The sequence below is a fragment of the Seriola dumerili genome, unplaced genomic scaffold, assembly GCF_002260705.1.
Source record: "Seriola dumerili isolate Sdu_G_001 unplaced genomic scaffold, Sdu_1.0 BDQW01000291.1, whole genome shotgun sequence".
NCBI lineage: Eukaryota > Metazoa > Chordata > Actinopteri > Carangiformes > Carangidae > Seriola > Seriola dumerili.
This window is the reverse complement of record NW_019174546.1, coordinates 2012453-2033048: the sequence shown is the minus strand read 5'-3', so window position 1 is coordinate 2033048 and position 20596 is coordinate 2012453. Positions and strand designations below refer to the sequence as shown.

Below are 20596 nucleotides of genomic sequence, written 5' to 3'. Positions count from 1 at the left end.
AGTCATCTTGTCAATAAAGTGTTTTAAAGTTTGATTGCTGGCAGCCTTGAATACGTGCGTATTTGGCTGACATAGTGAAATCTAGCTGTGTTTTCGTACTGACCACTTTTGCCTGACTCAAAGTCTGTTGCGTGGCTGTGAGAAATAAAGTCATATTTGTTTTATTGGGAAAGACTCCACTCAGAGAAACAAAAAAGCTATTTGACTGTGTTACCATTTGGTCTGCTACCTTCTTACACTCTGTACTACTCATCAGCCAATCCAGCATTATATAATGAACCTCTGTCTTTACTGATGGGTGTAGAAAACCAATGAACCACAGACGGATGTAAATTTAATATTTGTCAATTTCCAGTCAGTTGTCAGGTGCTTTTTGTCCCCGGCTACCATTATGAAACATGCTGTATTTAAGCATGAACACAATGCATAATGATATACAACAATAATGTTCACATCCAGCCTGTTAGTTCTTGATTATTGAGACAACGTGTAGAAAGAGCCCCCAGTTCTTTACTTACTCAATGCTGACTTGGCAAGACAGTGTTCAGAAATTTATTAGGAACTGAGTGCTGTTAAATAAATTGTCCCAGTCTGCAGTATGTGTCATAGTCTTTTTGAATTTGGCTGGATTTCAAAGAAAAAAAAGAAAGTGAAAAATAGTTTAAGGAATTACAAAGTAGGTCTCTGTGAGTTTTGGCTTAAACTGCGAGCACACCTTACGCTTTCAGTAACGGAAATTTGAAGACTATAATTAAGCTTGAGAGGTGAAGTGTTGGAAGTGCCATGGAAGCAAAGTCTCAGAATGTCCCCAGAATAATTGGACTTTTATTTGATCAGGATTAGTTATTTTTTCATTGAACCAAGCTATTATGGTGTTTAAAAATATGAAATTTGTTTGAGTTGTTGTATTTACAGCCCCTGTAAAATTAATGTGGCTACATCACCACTGTTGAGTCCTTTCAGGGCATGCCAAGGTCTCTCTCAGCTTCCTTCATAAACACTGCTCTAGGTCTAGTTGTCTAGACGTTTGGGTTTAATGTGAGGAGAGAAAGTTAGAGAGCTAATAAACTTGCCATTATTCAATTTAGTCATTACAATACAATTGCCCTCGTAATGACATCAGTAGAAGATTGATGTGTAAAAGACAGGGCATAAGGTGAAATAGAGTCTGCATGAACATAGAGTGCCTTATATTAGAATTGGCTTCTATACATTTCATACAGATACTCAAAAACCAACACAGTGCTTCCCTTTCAAGGCTGCATTGCTTCATAATTTCTGTAAGTTCAGAGAGGTGGAAAGGTGTAGAAAAGGCAATATTTAATGTTTATAGTTTGACATTTTGGGAGATTCGCTTATTAATTATCTTGCTGAGCTTTTAGATGAAAAGAACAATGCCACTCTCATATCCGTGTGCTAAATATGAAGCTTATACCAGTAGACAATTATCTTAGCTTAGCACAAAGACTGTAAACAGGGGGAAACAGCTAGCATGGCTCTGTCCAAAGGAAACAAAGTTAGTCTACCAGCACACCTAAAACTCACTGATACTAACACACTGTTTCTTATTTATTCAACCTGTATAAAACCTAAAGTGTAAAAACAACACATTGTGGGGTAATGCGGGGTTGTGTGCCAGACTAAGCTAACTGGCTGCTGGTGGTAGCTTCATATTTACCAAATGGTATCAATCCTCTCATCTAACTCTCAGAAAGAATAAGCATTTTTCCTTTAACTTAAGGAAGAAGCTGAGGAAATAAACATTCTCTGCAGTGTCCTTAGAAATGAAGAAAACACCCCTGACCCAACATTCCCACAAGAGTAATTTAATTAAATCTAGTAAGAAATGCTGTGGTTCAACTAGGACGTTCCCATGTGTGTAATTGTATGAATCTGATTCAGAGCAATGCTATGAAACCTCTGACAAAAATCTGCACTCACATAATTTTTTTTAACTAGCTATCTGTTAGTCGTTACCAACATACCAACCTACATGCCTGCTGCTTGTTCCACCTCCAGGGGGAGTTTTCCCAGAAGATTTCTCCATCCTGTTTACCATCAAGCCCAAGGCTGGCCTCCAGTCCTTCCTGCTGTCCGTGTACAACAAGCAAGGCATCCAGCAGCTCGGCGTGGAGGTGGGCCGTGCCCCCGTCTTCCTGTACGAGGACCAGCATGGCAAGCCTGCCCCAGAGGAGTACCCCTTGTTCCGCTCCATCAACCTTGCTGACGGCAAGTAAGTGACTAACGGGTTCTCAAGAGGGCTCGAACATGTTGGAGGTCAGACGTGGGTGGTAGATTTTTGTGTGGATCCTTTTCTGTGTCCCATTGTGTAACCAGATGAAGTCAAAGATTTTCAGTGATTAATTTAAAATCTCAAGTTTGTTGTGACACTTGTGTAAGTGGCTCAAAAACAAAGCCACATATTTTGTGGCTCATCTTGCGCATTTTATTAAGATTTATTGGTTATATTTTAGGCTAAACAAAACTAATCTGCTTAATGCATTTTCCCAAGCACTCAAGCCTGGTAAACTGACACACAACCATGAGGATTTATCATCATCATATGTTTGCTCAGTTATTAGTACCATATGGAACAAGCCTGACTGTAACGGCAAATAAATTGCTGACAGCAATTTGATGACAGTCTTTTCTTTTCCAGATTATTTACGGCAGTGGTATACTGATACACAGTAATGGGCAGGATCTTCAGAAAATGCTGTCTGATGATGCTGAGACAAATAATAATTAAAAGTTGCCATCAATGATTTACACAAATGCTAACAGAAATGCCTGGAAATGATTCCATGTGAGGTTGTTTGTCTGTAATGAATTATATCACCTACAATTTTGCAAAATGTGCATCTTGCAGTAGTGGGCAGTTTATACATTTTGACACAGTGGAAATGTACTTAAAGTTTCCAAATCCACACTAACAGAACTGTCTCTATACATAGGAACAAACCCAACCTAAACCAGGGATTTGTCAAATATCATTATAGTTTTAAATACATTGGATTTTCATAGGCTTTCTCTGATTCTCTCTGACATACCATATCATTTAATCTAAATAAATTTCCTTCCATACTCTAAGGTATGGAACCTGTAGACATTAAAAGCAAAAGTCAGACATTTTGAAAAATGCACTTACTTGCTTCCTTGCCCAGAGTTATATGGAAAAATTGGAACCACTCTTATATCTGCTAAATTTGAAGTGACAACTAGCAGCTGGTTAGCTAACCTGGAAGAAAGGCTAGCTTTGCTCTTACAGGCAAAAGAAACTGTGTCTGACCCTTAAGGTCAAAATTAATGTTGTATTTCATGTGTTTTAGTTACAAAAACAGTAATGTAAAAATGACAGTTTGTGATTTTAGAGGTTTTACTTTCTTGACAAATACTGTCCACTGTCGAACTGCTTTACAAGAGATATATTGCGTTAATTAGCCAGCTTTAGGGCTGTTGGTAAGCAGGTTATGTTAGGCTACTTTCAGACAGATCCAGGCTAGCTGTTTAGCTGGTCTAATGTTCAAGTCACTAGGCTAAACTAAGCTAATTAGCCACTGGCTGTAGCTTTAAGTCAAACTATTCTTTTAACTGTAGACTGTGGCAATTTTCTTGTGAGGACAGAAAGTGTAAGAGCATGGTTACATTTCTGACCTCCTACTGTATGTTGCTCTCGTGCTGCACAGATGGCATCGTGTAGCTATCAGCGTGGAGAAGAAGAGTGTCACCATCATTGTGGACTGTAAGAAGAAGGTGACCAGGCCGCTCAGCAGAAGCAACCGGGCCGTCATCAACACAGAGGGCATTACTGTCTTTGGCACCAGAATCCTGGATGAGGAGGTCTTTGAGGTAAGGCATTACCATTAGACATTGAATCCCTATACTCACCTGGATTAAGTTAGCTGCATTCATGGTGTGAGGAATGGTTCGATGTTTTGGGAAATATAGATATTTGCTGTTTAGTTTTTTCCAGAGAGTTAGATGAGAAGATGGATACCAGGCTCATGTCTATGCAAGTACTGATCTGAAGCAAGAAGGCTTTTAGCTTAGGCTAGCATAAAGACTGGTGTCCCTGCGTTGGTGTCAAAGAAATGTTTATAGCATATAACCCCATAAATCCTCAATTTGTTATTTTTACAATATCTGCCTTTCTTCAGACTAAACAAATGAGCTGCAACATGTTAATTAATGAGCTTTAGAGGTGTTTGTAGGTGTGTTTTAGAAATTTACAGAGAGCCAAGCTGGCAGTTTCCTCCTGCCAGTTTTTCTGCTATGCTAAGCTAAGCTAAGATCATCGCTCCCTATCTCTAAATGCTCAGTTATGCACAGACATTTTCATCTAACTCTCTGAAAGACAGCAAATATTTTCCAAAATGTTGCACTATTGCTGTAATATTTCACTTGATTGCATCAGTGCAGCAGACTTCAACTCAGTTTATAGATATAATGGCTACATTATCATTATTATTATCTTAAGTAGTTTTATGCTATTTTTGTAAACATACAGTACAATTCACCCTTGACACTGAAATCTATGGAAAAACACAGCTTCAAGATGTCTCCATCATTTGCACAGGAGTGTCTTTTACAAGTATAATGCAGGCATTCACCACTAGACTGAAGTGATTATGTTTTTAGGGAGTTTGGACAGCGTACCTAGATGCAGGCGATTTCTCCATTCTGGTTAAGTATGGATGTAATTGAAAGCATATTGTGAATCTTACTTTCAATGAATCTCATTTACCATTGTGGAAAAGGACAATTTTTAGTGTCTAATGTTTTAAGTCCATACGCTTTAAGGCCGACATTTTATTTGTCTTTCATTAACTTGTGTATACAGTAAATAGTGAATTTTATTGGCCAGACCAACAATATTGTCTTTGTGTACTTGGCAAGAGCCATGGGCAGTGTCTGTGGAAAGGCTACTTGCACAGTGTGTGTGTTTTTTCTCTCAACACTGGTTGGATTTGATTGAATAATTGACTTAATAAAAGAAAGACTGAGTCCCAATAGGCTTCAGTTGGTCAGTGTGCTATTTAGGATGCATGAATTTTACTACTGTTTGTGAGATGATATTTTTTCCTACAATTCCTTTAATAACTGTGGCTATCAGAACTGAGAATAACAATTCACAGCTCAGTATATAGTGAGTACTGAGGTAGCGATTATAAAATGGAGGCCCAAGTAACCAGGTTTAGCACAGGTAGCGTTGAGCTGAGTGGAAAATGTGAGAAGAATGCTAGCTCAGAAGACAATAGCCTCTCTTTGATGTCTGCATGTGGAATGCTTGCTAAGTAGAACAGGCTGCAAAATGTTTGCCTCCAGGTCAGAGATGACTTTCCATGGAGACTTGGGTGCCGCTCTTATTCACTCATAGGTTATTGGTAAGCACATCACATTGCTTAATATGGAGGTTAAACGTATAGATAAGCAGAGGTCATGATTAGAGGAGTTGATATGACTTTTATCCCTTTTGTACATTTGAGATTTAGTATAGCTAAAGTACAATGAGCACAATCATAGTAAATTAGTTTTATGGCAGTAACAACAGTAAAGCATGTCAGAGTGAAAGCCACAGTGATTAGAGTTGAGATTGTAATTAAGGTAATTAAGGGCCGAGTAAAGAGGATAAAAATAGCGCAGCACATTCATGAAGCTTTTTCTGTTTTTAATGTTGATTTGAGACGAGCCATTTGGCTTTTTCTGAGTGTGCTTTGTTTGAACATATATTACACTAAATGGTGTTGAATTACAGAGTAATTTGTTTTGTTCTTTTCTTAAAAACCTGGAGAAGAGAAAATGATTCCTTCCCATTCCAGGACTTGAGGCTTTTTGCACGTTGCGAAGTGGTTTTAATCAATGTATCACACCATAGCAATGCTGTGGTGACCCAGCTAGAAATGCAACCATATCTTAAGCTGTAATTATTTCCACTTCAAGTTTAATAATCTTAGATCTGGTGTTTGTAAACTGGCTACTTGTTTTCAACGCTGCTAATGGGGAAAAACTCTTACTGGCTACAAAGGTGGTTGATTATTGAATTATTCCTATACATAAAAACTGGTTTGCAAAGTTAATGTAAGACATGTGTTTGGTTTAGAGTTTGCTTATACTTTGGCATCCATTCTACAGCTGTTGAAGGTATACAACAATCAGTATACCTCAGAGAGGCTGTGGAAACTTCTTGGACACGGCTGGCTGTATTATCCTGATAAATCCTCCAAATCTGAATCATCTCTGCTCAGGTTTCTGAGACCAGTTCATCCAAGGTCCAATGTCTTGTATGTTTAAAGATTGTATTTATGTGTAGCTCTTAAAGAGATGCACCTAAAAATCATAGGATTCTCGTCCAGCTGGACTGAGTGATATAAATTCAGGTAGTGCACAGCAAGACAACTAATTGACAGATTAAAAGGACAGTTTGACATTTGGGGTATTGTATTTATTTGCTTTCTTTTCAAGAGTTAGATGAGAAGATGAATACCACTTTCATGTCTGTGTTAAATGTGGCGCTGGAGCCAGGAGGGGATTAGTTTAGCATAAAGAGTTGAAGAACAACCAGCCATAGTTTAACCAGCTAGCACATCTCTGCAACAAGTCACTGATTCCATCTGCCAAGATATTATATGATGCCATGATATGATGTTCATTAGTGAGTTTTAGAGGTGTTAACAGGTGTATTTTTGCACTTTGAAGAGACTCAGGCTATCTGTTCCCCAGCATATTTCCCAAATCTTTGAATAGTTTCTTTAGGTTTTTAGCATGTAGATTCATAGTCATCAGAGGATGCATACCTACAATCGTCTTTCTAACACCCCTGTCAGGTTAAAATCATCCCTTTGACTAATTTGTTGGTTCAGGATAATGTAGGCTATCTTGTGAGCTGTAAGCTTACTCACTGCAACTGCTTTGTTCTGTCACTACATGGCTACCTTACCGCAGTAGAGTGCATAAGCAGGTGTCAAAGCTGGAAGCCCAGGGAAGAGTGAAGGCTAGGGGAAAATATGATCAGTGTGTGCTTAGTCTTGGCTCAGATTTCACAGCTGTTTAAGAGATATGCTCACTGACCGGGCCTCCACATGCACCCCCCCCCCCCCCCCGTTTTTCCTCTCTTTTCTTCTTTTTTAATAAAAGCCACAAGATACCGGAGTGAAATCATCTCCCCTTCTCATTTTTATGCAAATCCATTCTGTAAAAAGGACCAAGTGGGATTCTTAGTTTGCACCGCATCTCAGCACGTGTGTTTACATGTGTGTTGTTGTGTACGTGCATGCGTGCATAAAAGTGTGTGCGTCTGTGTGTGTGTGTGTGTGTGTGTGTGTGAGTGAGTGAGTAGGACAGAGGGAGAAAGAGGCGAAGATAGTTTGTTTATGTGTCTGTCATTACTACATAGTAGATTGTTCCAAAATGCTGTCCCTCAAGCAGGACAAGTCTTTGGCAGAGGAATCTAACGAGGCTCTGATGGGCTCTAGGCCTTAAAGTGAATCATTGTTTATGGTTGAGTTGGCAGGAGGAGAAATGCTCTGACTGTTTCTCATCTGCCTCAGTCACTTTTCACCCTCCAGTACCTGTCACAAAAAGTTTTGCTTAGGGTTGTGTAATAGGAATATGATAATGAATTCATATTTGAATGAGTGTTTAGAGCATATGCGATATATTCAACATCAGTGAACATACAGAGGAGTATAAAGTATCTTTCCTCATTGTAACCTGTCCTTAGTATGTCAGATTGTACATATCTGACCTCCTTGTCCCATATGCCGTGACCCCCACCAACTGGTCTCAGCACAGCCAGGAAGTAATGGACCCAAGGTGCTTCTTAAAATCTTTTGCGATGGAAAAGAGCAGAGTGGGGGGAAAAAAGAGACGGAGAGTGAAGTAAAGAAAGGGCGTGCAGACAAGCAAGCAGATGGTTCAAACAGTTCAACAGCTTTGTGAGCTACTGGCAAGCGAAATGTTTTAATATTCGGAGGGTGCAAGACATTTGTATGCCCCCAGTGCTTGAAAAGAAACTTTATCCCTGCACTGACCACAAAGGCTGCATTTGATAAAATGCTGGGAGAAATCTGGAGAGTGTTATACATTTTCCTCTTTCTCTGCTTCTTGGTTAATTGTTGTCCTTGTACAGTTTTGAAATTCCATCTGAGTATTTGTTCTTTCAAGATGTGCTCCCCTCCCAGAGTTTGGAAAAGTGGGCTTTTTTAGACAATAAGTGTGTCAGGTCTGTGAAGAGGTGGGGTAACACATCAAATAAAGAAAATACAGTTAATACAAGTAAGTTATGGCTACAAAAATTTGTACAATATGCATTTGGACTATATAGATTTAGAAAGCAAAAACATCTGCAGGAGTAACACGCAGTCTGCATGGTCTCGAGGATGGCCACATCTGGTTAATGGTGCACAGAAGGTTCAATGTCACAGTCAGGTCACAGTGACACCATTAAAGGTTTTTTCTTTAGCCATTCACAGTGAGGTCTGTGGATTATCCTGAGTAACCGGGACATTTTTTCTGGAAAGGCAAGATGTAAACATACACCTGTACTGTCATCTTGTATCTCGTTTCATCCCCTTTTGGGAGCTTCCCTCTTTAAGCCCCAAAAAATGTTATGTATTGGTGCTCTCCCTAAAAAAGAAACAAGTCTGTAATGATCACAGGAAATTATAATTTGGGATTGTGGTGCCCCTTTTTTTCTACAGCCTGTATGCATTTGTGTTTTACTGGGTCAGACTGCAGATGCTTTGAGCATATTTCCAAGTGTGTGTTCTGGGTGCATTAATATCCTCCAGCTGTTCCTGCAGGCAAAGTGACCTGCTTCACCTGGCCACAGACAATAACCTCTCAACCATCTAATTACGTACTTACACGTTGTTCTGGAGGCATCAGTGAAAACTTTGTATTGTTTGTGTATAATTATAAGGCTGCAAAGTGGGAGTATTTTTATTGTTGATCAATGTGCCACTTAATAATTTTGTCCATAAAATGTCATCAAATAGTCAAAATTTCCAAGAGCCCACATTTACATTTAAAAATCATAATATTTAAGAAGCTGAAACCAGTGAATTTTTCAGTTAGCACAATTGCAGATTAATCTTTCAGCTCTTATCAAGTGGAAATTGGATGCACATCCAAGTGAAAGTGCAAAAATGCTAAATTATTGCTGCTTTTTTTTTAAACCCTCCTGGGCTGCACTTTATCCAAAGGATTTGTACTCTACAAAACAACAGTGAATGAAAGGCATACTTAAAGGATGGCATGTTAGAAGAACTGTGCTTAAAGTAGGAGTATGCATGGGGTTTTGCCCACCCTGGCAAGATGAGGCAGGATTTAGGTGCAGCCTAAGAAGAAGCCTGTAAGGCATAAATCAGGGCAAAATGTCCAGAGGCCCTGAAAAAAATGCTAAGATTGAGGTTTGGTTGTATTCCAGAAATTGACACTCTAATGTTGATAAAGTTTCTAAATCAAGCATGGCCTTAATTTTGTAGAGACAAACACAGACTACATCTTTGTTTATGTCTCTAAATTAGTCCAACAAACGCAGGATGGGGAAAACCCCTGTGCCTCCTGTCATCTCTGATCCGGCGCCAGCAGGAGCTGTCTGCATCTGATCAAAGTTTGTGTCTTGATTTCTAAAGTCTGTTATGTGCTTGATGCCTGCGGATGAGGTAATGTGTGCTCATAATCAGCAGTCAGCTACTCAGCCTGATCGCTACCCCCCCCCCCCCCCCCCCCCCCGATTTACCTTCTGAGTGACATTCAGATGCTGCTATCTGACATCCTGCTATTAATACAACACCAAGGACAGATTTCATGGTCTGCTGAAGACTTGTAATACCACTCACTTTTAGGTGATCATTCATCTGCCAGTTATTTTCCTTAATTGACTTCTGTTCCTTATGCTTGTGGGATTGGGAGGGATGCTCTTCGCAGCAGATGTCAGGGTCACCTAGCCTAGGGAGAATCCGGTAGTGTTTGACATTCAAGGAAAAAACAGTGGTGTGTTAATTAAAAGAGACTGATGCAGCTCTTTGCCTTCTCTTAAACTGGATTGCCCACGGGTGAAATGTAGATGGAAGGATGATTCCAGCCTCCTCTCTTTTCTTTGATCAGTCAGTCTCATCCTTTTATGTACTTTTTTTTTAGTTTTCGGTGAATGCTTGTTGTTACAGTGTGAGATGAAGGGCAACATGTGTCGAGGCACACTGTATTTAAACACACACACATGCGCATTGTACACAGAGCCCATTAGAAAGACAGATTGCAGTGCAGCCCCAGATGGATGATTTATCCCATTGTGTCTGTGTCAGCTCTGAGTAGAGCCAGGGCATTGCTGTAGATCATTGCTGGAATTCTGAGGAGGAACCTCAGCAGATGCCAGAGAGATGTGCAGCACAATCCAGACAATAACATCAACAAAAGCACCGAGATGCAGACGAAGAAGAAGCAGAGGGTAAAAGGAGAGAGGGGGAAGAGTGAGGGAGAAGTCGATCGGGAAGAATGGGAGTGATTGAATAACTGCCTGGCTTTATAAATGGGCTAAGTGTGTGTGGTCTCTTGACAAGCCCTGTGTGATGTTTTCTCTCTCCGGCATATTTTCTTGTTTACTGAATGCATTGTTGTTTTATACACTTTATTTAATTCCTGAATACACACACAAACTAAGATTTAAAAAACAAACGAGTGAGTGATGAAGAATGACGATGAAAAGTTACTGTCCATGGACACAGGAAGACAGAGAGAGGAGGAAACAGACAGAGGTTCTGCCAAATGCAGAGTGTCTGCGATTTTAACTGTCCTCTCCGTTTCTGGCTTTGGCTTCGGATCCACTTGTGCTAAATTCTAAGAAGAACATACAGTATGCCGAGGCTGCGGTGCAGTCGTTAACTTGAGACCTTCTGTTTGTCATTGTAGTTTTTGTTCATTGTAGTGGAGGTTCACAAAGTGCAGGGTGAACTCATGTGAGAAGGATATTTTCCCCCTCTTTTCACTGAGTGTAGGTTCAATAAGCAGAAACGCCCTACTGCACACATTCACACCTGGAAGCTGCCCAGTACAACCACAGTCTGATCTTGTTGGCCCCAGTTTGGCATTAAATGCCTTGCTCAGGGGAGGGGTGAGAACTATTTTCACTTTCGCCACGCAGATTTTTATTCTGCAGTCTTAGGATTGAACTGGCAACCTTTCAGTCACATGTTTGCAGCCACGTATTGTATGGTACTTCTCTGTTTGCTTTTAAAATTCCCGGCTGCAAACCTGATACAGACGAGGGTTGGAACTGACTGTGATTTTGGGCATTACTGTTTGAAACATTATTCCATATGTAAAATGTATTTATATCGTTATCGTTGTTGTTTGGGTTTTTCAATGCCCCGTTGAGCTCTACTGGTCACGTACGACGGGAGTGTGAGGCCATGAATATCAAATGTGTTCCAGAGGTCTAAGCTTGTACAGATGTTGCCTCCTGTAATTTAATGCAATCTTCATGTATGCGCTGCCTCTTTAGGGGCCACCCTGATTGCGGCCTCTCTTCCCACCTTCACCTTCACCTTCACTCAGCACTTAGGTTATTCTCCCCATTTATTTGTCCTCTTAGTTTCTAACTCCAGGTGGATTCTGGAAAAGGTCAGCTGAGGTCCCCATATGGTCGGTGGGTATAGATAACATTCCCCACATCAGTGGCATAGCAGTTCCAGGTTTAGAAATTCCTTCAGAGACGATCATGGAAAGAGAGCCTTTGGCTGATGGAAGGGTTGGGAGCGGGGATCTAATTTCCTTTTCCAAAAGCTCATGAAAAACAGACGGCCTAAGATAAGTACAGACTTTGGTTATTTATCTGCTGTGTAAGGGGACTTGCCGTCCCTAATGGCTGAGTGAGGGGGACTGTACAACAGTTCTTTCTTAAAGCTTACAGACTCCCCTAAAGCATTGATTTATTCCATAAGACTGTATGTAATTAACAGTCAAGAGACTGCTGCCTCTGGTGCTCCCCAACATCTGCCTTGTTGTCTTATTGTCACATTATATTATCACTACATTGGTGCAAATCTGGAGCAATCAGGCGAGGATGAACCTATGAGTTCTTCATGGATGTTAACATTTGGTTTCTATTTGTAATCATGAAAAGAGAAAAAGATATGCACAGTGTGAGTGGTGTCTGGAGAAAGACTCTCTGATTGTACGTTAAGTGGAGTTATTTTGGGCGTCAAGGTGCAGGGAGCAAAAATCACATCCATTTTTTGCATAGACAATTCTTGGTTTTTGACAGTTGGAGCACGTCCGAGGCTTAGAGGGACATAAAACAACTGTGAGTTGAACTATAAGTGCAAAAGATTAGCAACTGTGTCATAAAATATTTGTTTCTTTGACTGTGCGCATGAAAATGTAAGAAGAAAAGTCAACCACTTGCCCCATGGAGAATTCACAGTTTGATTAAATTCACTTTCTGATTCTGAATAAATTTTGGGTGAATTTGACAGCTGCAGATACTGATCAGTTTTGCTCTGATTCATGCCTCTGATTAGCTATTCTTCCTCAGCAACAGTGGCTGAGGCTTCTGGGTATTAGAGCCATTTGCCAAACCAAACTGGAAAAAACTTGATTTCTCAGAAACTAAGTTGAATTAAATAAAATTGATGGCCTTAACATACGTGTATAGCATTGCAAATTATCCAGCAGACTCCCTGATATTATGCTGAGTAAAATTGAGGATGAAAGAAAACCCTGGCATGGGAATTTGCAGAGGGGATAAATAATTCCCACTCCATGACTCTATAGACTGTGAAATTTGTTGACATGGCTTCTGTGGACATGCTGATTTTCTTTTCCTTCTTCTCTTCTTCCACTCAGGGTGACATCCAGCAGCTGCTGATAGTGGCAGACCCCAGGGCAGCCTATGACTACTGTGAACACTACAGCCCTGACTGTGAAACCCCCAACCACCACGACACCCCCCAGGCTCAGGAACCTGAGGACGAGGTCAGTATCTGGAGGGGCGAATAAGGCTTGCTACGCGGGACGGATTTAGGAGTAGAGCTCAGGAGGGAGGGTTGTCCAGAGGAATGGAGGGAGGGGAAGGAGGGGGGGGGGGATACAGAGAGGAAGGGAAGGAGGAATAGTTGTAGTGAGGAAAAAAGGGAGGGAAGCAGGGAGTAAAAGTTAATGTGAGCTGGAGAATGAGATTTAGAAAGGATGATAACAGGAATTTGGAAAGAGGCCTTTGGACTTGGGTGGTGTTTTAAAAGTAAGAAAGCAAAAGATGAAGTAAGACAATAAAACAGAAGGCTTGGAGAGGAATAAATGAAGTAGATCAAAATGAAAAACAGGGTGACTTAAAGTCAAACTGGAATTTGCCACTTTTTGTGTAAAGCAATGAAAACTATAGTGGTACTCCAGCTACTGTGCATATTTTTTCAAGAGGATAAAACATCTCTGTCTTTGGACATTTTTGTGGAAGTGATATTTGTTTGGGCAGTCTGTGTTATGTGAAAATCATCAAGTTCCCTTGTTCCCTCTGCCCCATTTTGAACAGAGAACACTTCAGTGCCATACACAGTGGTCTGTGACAGCTAGTCACATAGTAATAGTAGATAACTCAACTCTAATCTGCCTCTTTTTCTAGTCTGTTTTATTGGTGGAAACATGCTGACATATCAAAATAGTGTTGAGTTTGAATTCAGTTTGAAATTTGAATTTAATTGCCTCAGTGTCTCCAAAACATCCCTTGTAGCCTCTTCAGCCAAATCTCTCCATTGAAATACAGTGCTTTGTGTCAGGGCTTCATTTTTTGTTATTTTGCTGGTTCAAGCCTTTCTGTCGGCTGACATTTTCCTTCAGTATTTCACTAAATAACTGATGAGCTCACTCTGGAAACTTTTCCCTTTTCCCTGCCACGAAGTCTGAGCCCACTTTGGAGTGGCCCCGTGATTTATATCACTAACGAGTTCTGCAGGCTCTGCCCAGACTCCCAGGGAAATTTAAGCTTTTCCTTCCCCAGCTAGACTCCCAGTACCTGGAAAAGTAGACTTTAGATCCCTGGTTAACAAAAAAAAAAAAAATCAAGAGCCTATACTCTGTTTGAAAATATTGGCTGTACAGTTGGTACCATGTCCTGGAAAATATTGTTTCATCATCAGGTTCCTCTTCAGCGCCAAGACAAGGAGCTTGTCAGTTCTAAATAGACAGCAGGGAACAGTTTGGATTCAAGAACATTGTAAATCTGGTCGACTTCTGTACAGTTATAACAGGAATGTTTTTCCTACATTCCAACTCATTATTTTAAAGAATTTATTTCCTCCTGCAGAACTGACAAATATTTCTTCCAAAGGACAAATCACTGTCGTAGAACTTCAAATCCCAACAGAGCGTTTTGGTAATGAAAAAAAGCTTTTGTGTACTTTGAGGTCTGAACTTCAATACCCCAGTGTTTTTTTGTTTTGTTTTGTTTTTTTTTTTTTAAACCAAACCTCTACAGTTCTATAAAAGCCCAGAGGACGGCTTTGACCTGAGCCTCTGAAGATGCTCCTTGACCTGGAGCATGCTGGTTCTGCAGTCATGAGCCACATGTCTGCAGCTGGATTAAAAGAGGAAGAGAAAGTGATGCAAGAGAAGGAAGAGGGGGCTTTTTTTTTCCTTTTTTTTTTTTTTTTTTATGAGCATACTTCAGTATTTATGCGTTTCATCCAAGCCTCTGGTGAAGACCTTCAGCTTAGCGAAGCACTTCAGCACCATAAATCTTTTTAAATCCTTCCTTCGTTTTCTATCTTTCTTTATATTTCTCTCTGACCCTCTCATTCTCGCTGTTTCCCCTGTCAGTCAGTCTAGTTGGTCTTGCCAGGGCTTCTCTCTTGTATGACCCCTCGCTCTCTTTCTCGTGGCCACTGAATGGAGGCCAGGCCAGCATTGCAGTAGGCCGTGGATCTTGTATTATTTTTATGAGCTTCGCAGTTATCTAGGGACTAATATTTTTCCCTGTGCTGATAGAGCATTACATATCAGGGGCTGTTCTGTTAACTTAATCTACCTCGCCTCTGTTTTGACAGTATTTGGAGAATTAAATGAAAAATGCAATCACAGGGGTTTTTGATAAAGGGCTAAAGTGGTTAAATGGCAAAATTACATAATATTATATGAGTTGCAGGCAGTGCGCAAGTAAATATCTGTGGGCACTGGTGATTTAAAGGAATAGGTTGACATTTTGGGAAATAACCAAGCAGCAACATCTGGGGCTGAAAAATGAAACCGACACTGAAACTGCGGTTCCTCGAATGACCACTTGAGGCTGGCTCCAAAAGCAGGTCAATCCCCATAGACTCGAGCACAGTTAAAATAACCAACTTTACAGCAGAAAAATGCAACATGTTTACAGCCTGGTACAAACAACATATTTGGTCTCTATAGCTAATTTCCCCCTTTTAAATTTCCCCCTTTTTAATTTCCCCCATTTAAATTTCTGCCATTTAAATTTTTATTAAGGCTTAAAGTTCTGCATAATTGAGGGCTTGCCACTTGAGTGACAGGTGGGTGAGCGTTTGCTTGCCACAAACCAGCATGCAACAAAGTCTTGGCTCCACACATGCCCCACCTCTTTCCCCATTTTTGGATTATCCGGGAGTCAAGTTGAGTCAGACACTGCCAGGATAGCGACAGTGGAGCAGCCCAGCACTCTTCATAAAAAAGTGGAGGCATGGGTTAAACGGCTAACTTGATGTTTTTAATGATTAAACTAAGTATAACATTATTTAGAAGGCGGTCTTTGTTTTAACCTTTGGACACTGCCAGGTTAGCTGTTTCTTTCTGGTTTCAGCCTTTATGCTAAGCTAAGCTAACTTTTTGCAGATTCATGTTTAACAAACAGACATGCGTGTGGTGTAGAGTTTCAGAGCTAAAGAATGCCAATAAGCAAATTTACCAAAATGTTGAATTATATCCTTAAATTAAAAAGTACGCATAAGCCACTACAGTCCTGTGTCGTTAAATGTTTAGTATTATATTTCCTCTCTGGTGGGTCAGGTTGGAATAATTGCTCAAGAGTAAATAAACAGCGACATAATACACCAAACAGACCATATTATAATTAAGGGAATGTTTTAAAGATCCAAACCAAAATCTTCTGTTTGAAAAAAAATGGTAAGAGACCTAACACATGTTGTCTTTGCAGAGACTCTTTTAATTCCGCAGGATTTTGTAACAGTGGTTTTACCCCCTGCTACTGTATTCTCTGTGCTCCCCATAACTTACCAGCATGCAATGAGTCAGGAGAGCTTGAGCGCTCTGTTTTAAAGGGCCAATTAATGAAACCCCGGGGCCATTGTTGGCATACAGAATTAAACAGTAGAGGCAGATAAGTTTTCACTGGCATCACAGTAACCCTCTAACATCCTGTTGTAAGCAAACAAGAATCTAAATTGGTTTCATTACAGGCATGAATCTCTCAGTAGGGTCACATGAAGCTCGGGATGGGTTTGGGTAGAAGCTGCTGTCATCCATATGCTGAAGAAGTTCAGTTTTCTAATATGGATGTGATGTTTTCATCATTTTGACCATGTTATTTCAGAAATAGCATGACAACGCCATTAAAACCGTTGTATGAATGTCATGCTCTTACACGCCATGTAAATAATGTACAACATGTCTGTGTGACATTGTGCTGCCTTATTTACATGATGGCACTGATTAACTGATTGCCCCTCCCCATCCCTTTTTCCTTACAGTACACTAACTATGAATATGGTGAGTTCTATGACTACAGTGAAGGAGCAGTAACCACTGACGCTCCCCCGACTGAAGGAGCCAAGACTGAGGTAACACTTGACTAATATAATAATACTGTTATCATGGCTCTTGCCATGAATAACACATATACCACCACATCTCTTCTTCCTGCCAGCCTTTTCAGTCTTTCATTGTCTCCCTCGTGCCCTCTCTTTCTCTTTTAATATTTATCTTCTAGCAAAATATATGCTAAATAGATCCACTACTATATATACATAACACAAGGTCTCTGCTATCACCCTTACCTTCTTTTATTGCATTAAAAGAAGCTCTCAACTAAACTATAATGGGTTGAATTATATCAAACTATGTCAAATGTGTAATGCTCCACTTTGTGCTGTTCCTGCTCTGATTTCAGACAAACGTGGGTGGAGATTACTACACGGGTGAGTATGACTACACCACAGTGGATGGAAGTCAGCCTGAAACCCCCACTGAGACTGGAGGACAAGGACAGGTAAATAAAAAAAAGTTGAATTTTTCATTTTTGTTTATGAACCAAGTAACACGTATGATGACTAAGCTACAGTAAAATGCTCTTAGAGATTTTTGATATGAAATGACAATCAAGAGTTTACAGTACAAGTATATAGAGGCGCAGAGACATAATAGAGAATTATTTCTGCCCAACCATATTCTACACATGAAATATCCAAATTGCCATGTCACGAGATGTATATTAGATTTGGAAATTATCCACTGCACTCTACCCATTTCTACAATGCAGTCAGCAGATGTTCAGGATGTTTGGAAAATTATGTGGTAAAAGACTCTGACAAATCCTGGACCATATACCCAGTTTCTAGGAAAACATGTTAACAGCTGTGAATAATTGGCAGTTGGTTGACAACCTTATTTGGTATTTTAATGACGAGTTATCTATATTCTTGATTTTTGTGAAATTAGAAAGGCTTCGATGACAATAATTGGTTCAAACTTTCCCCAGTTGCATACACTTTTTATTATTGTGGAAAATTCTCGATGACTTGACTCACCAACTTGACAATTAATATCCAGATTCCTGTTTTGAAATTCCTGCTTTACTGCTTTAAAATTGGTTTGAAATTTCAATAAAACTGTAGGGAATCAACAACGACAAAAAATATTTTTATGATCGCCTCTGAGGCTGAAACCCAACAAGGCGTCACTAACATCAAACAGCTTACTCCCCTCCTTGATTTCCACGAGAAACCGCCGCCATCAAATAGAGTCTGGATAAAGACCGAAGCAGGAAAACTTATTTAATGAACTGTAACCAATGGAAAATCAGTAGACAGACGCATCCCCCTATGTTTCTGCCATATCCTGAATTTGGCAGATCCTGTCTTAATTTGTGCTAAACCATCACATAAAACACTACATAATGGGGAACATTTGGGGGTTAAACTAAAACAATACGGCCGGGTGCTCCGCCAGCCAAATGTCTGCCAATTGTACTGTGATGTACCTTGAGGTGGATAACGCAGCTTCACTCAGCTTGAGACATTACATTCATTTAAAATGACAGGCTGGAGGGCTAAGCACAGAAACTAAACATATGCTGAACCATGTTGGAACACTTGTCTGATGACTGAGGAATGTGATGCGCTGGAAAACCTTTTTAGACAGTGTCACAGGGTCAGATTGCCCCAAGACCAAAGTACAGTTGGTGGATGCTTTTAATAAAAGTGTGTTGCAGTATTGTGTTGTCAGTGGTTGTTTATATTTCTGCTATGCTCTACAGTTTGTGCATGTATTTATAGTTTTATCGTACTTTTTTTGGGGGGGGGGGGGGTTTATTACTGCTAGTACTTTGGGTAATGCTTTTTCTGCTGGTAGATAATGTTGCTTGAAATATTCCCAACCATTTAAATCTCACCTAAATATAGCCATGGTCTGTGGTTTGTTGTTAGATGCTCAATAAATGTACCATGGAATAAATAAGATTGGAGTGATTGGCCAGCTGGCAAAAATAAAGAGAAACGGAAAGAGTTTAAGCCTTCAAAAAGCTGCTTGATTCATTACCTGTTTAGAACATAGATGCACTCTTACAGAATATTTGTAACCTCTAGTAATTCAGCCTTTGATGTCTTGCACTATTGTAAGATCCCATAAAGAAAAGAGTTACTTTGGTGAGCTGCAATGCGCTCAAATACAGGTTGTTTTACAAAGACTGCACAGGCTGTGTGACAACTTTCACCTCACAGAAGGATGCCTAAAAGAACAAAATTTACATGTGAGGTTTTTTCTACATTCTCCCTCAAGACACTGTCAGTATTAGATGTCTGATGATTCATCTAAGTGCAACACTGATTGACATCTTTCAAAAAGCTGAGCTCAGTTTGATTTACAAGGCAAAGCATATAAACCAAAAGTGCATTCACATTTCCTCAGATTCTGTGTTTTAAATTATTTGTGAGAAGATGTTTGTGCATGTGTAACATTTGTATTGGATCTTTTGACAAAGATTGAAATGTAAAGATTATGCTGTCTGAATGACCTCGTAGTCTGTTATTCTGTAATTTTACAGCATATGTATATTTACATATGTATATTTTACATAGTGTACCTTATTTTGTTGTTTACTTTTTTCAAGCATTAATGTGTTAGTAGTTTGGGACATCTAAATGTGATTATACTGTAGATGTTAATGTTAATAACAATGCCTGTTGACAAAATATATGTGTATTTTCACATATGCTGAGTTTTGGATGCCGTCCCAAATTAGACACATGGATGTGCGCACTACTAAGTTGAACTTTCCTTAAAGGAGTTTAACCTAGTTGATGTCCATAATGTTAGTGCAGTTAACCAAAGTGCTAAATCCTAATTCTTTGACTGTGAATCATATTATAAAGATACATGTGAATCATTCAAGCTGTTCACATGGTTTCATCTCACTAACCAAACCTTCATGTTCCCTCCTATCTTAACAACCCCTGCCGCCGCTTTGCGATGCCTTGACTGATCCCAGAGCTACGATGGTGAAATAGTGGATGATTACATCACTGGTGTGGAACAGGTCGGGGTGGACCCCACAAAAGCTGTGGAAACTGCTGCCCCTGAGGACGCCCAAGAGAAGGTGGACCATGCCACTGACGTGTACGAGTTTAAGGAGTACGACCTGAAGGAATATGACAACAAACAGTTCGTAGAAAAGCCATATGACTATGGTGATTATGGCGATTACACAGACGCCAAGCCTACACCTGCAACATATGAGGAAGAGTTTGGTATTGGTGTTCCAGCGGAGAGAGAAATCAGAGAGAGCAGTGTAAGTGCTGGTGTGTTTTGGAGATGTGGTATGGGGGGGTGGGGGGTGGCATTTGTTGATGGGGTGTTTGCAGTACCCTTTTTGTTTGTTGTTTCTAATGGTATCAGGTTATAGCTTGGAGCATTCTGCCTGCACATTCACCAAACACAAACACACCAGCAAGCACAAACGCACACCTTGTCTATCTAAGTCTCCTAGAGATAAACAGATGTCGACCCAGCTGTCAGCACAGAAACGCCCTCCATAACCTCTTGATCCCCGTGACCTCTGCTGTTTATCAAAGACATGCTTCTCCCTAGTTATCACACCAATGATCTGTTTGGATTACCTGATGACAAACCAGGTCTTAGCAAATGTTTTTTCGGTCATCCAGATCAATATCCGAAAACCAGACAGAAATATCTGCTGAGCCAGTGTCTATCGTGGCTTGTTTCCAGCCCCCTTCCTTGCCTCAGGATCCAGATTCTTAGAGGCAGGAAGTGACACAGTCCCTGTCTGGATGTTGGCTTGAGATCTGTCTGCTTTGGGTTAATCTGTACTGCTTTATTAGTGCTCTCAACTCTACAATCTCAG

The 20596-nt window shown here is 40.2% G+C and overlaps 1 protein-coding gene across 2 annotated transcripts in view; it reads left to right on the top strand.

Moving 5' to 3' along the window:
- The window catches only part of LOC111231096 (collagen alpha-1(XI) chain-like), an 86586-nt gene that overhangs the window by 8032 nt on the left and 57958 nt on the right, over positions 1-20596 (top strand). For both annotated transcript variants that reach the window (XM_022758083.1, XM_022758082.1), the window contains exons 3-8: positions 2020-2233; positions 3687-3849; positions 12847-12975; positions 16710-16799; positions 17129-17227; positions 19724-20023. In XM_022758083.1, the coding sequence (XP_022613804.1) occupies positions 2020-2233; positions 3687-3849; positions 12847-12975; positions 16710-16799; positions 17129-17227; positions 19724-20023 (995 nt within the window). The remainder of the gene's footprint in view (positions 1-2019; positions 2234-3686; positions 3850-12846; positions 12976-16709; positions 16800-17128; positions 17228-19723; positions 20024-20596) is intronic.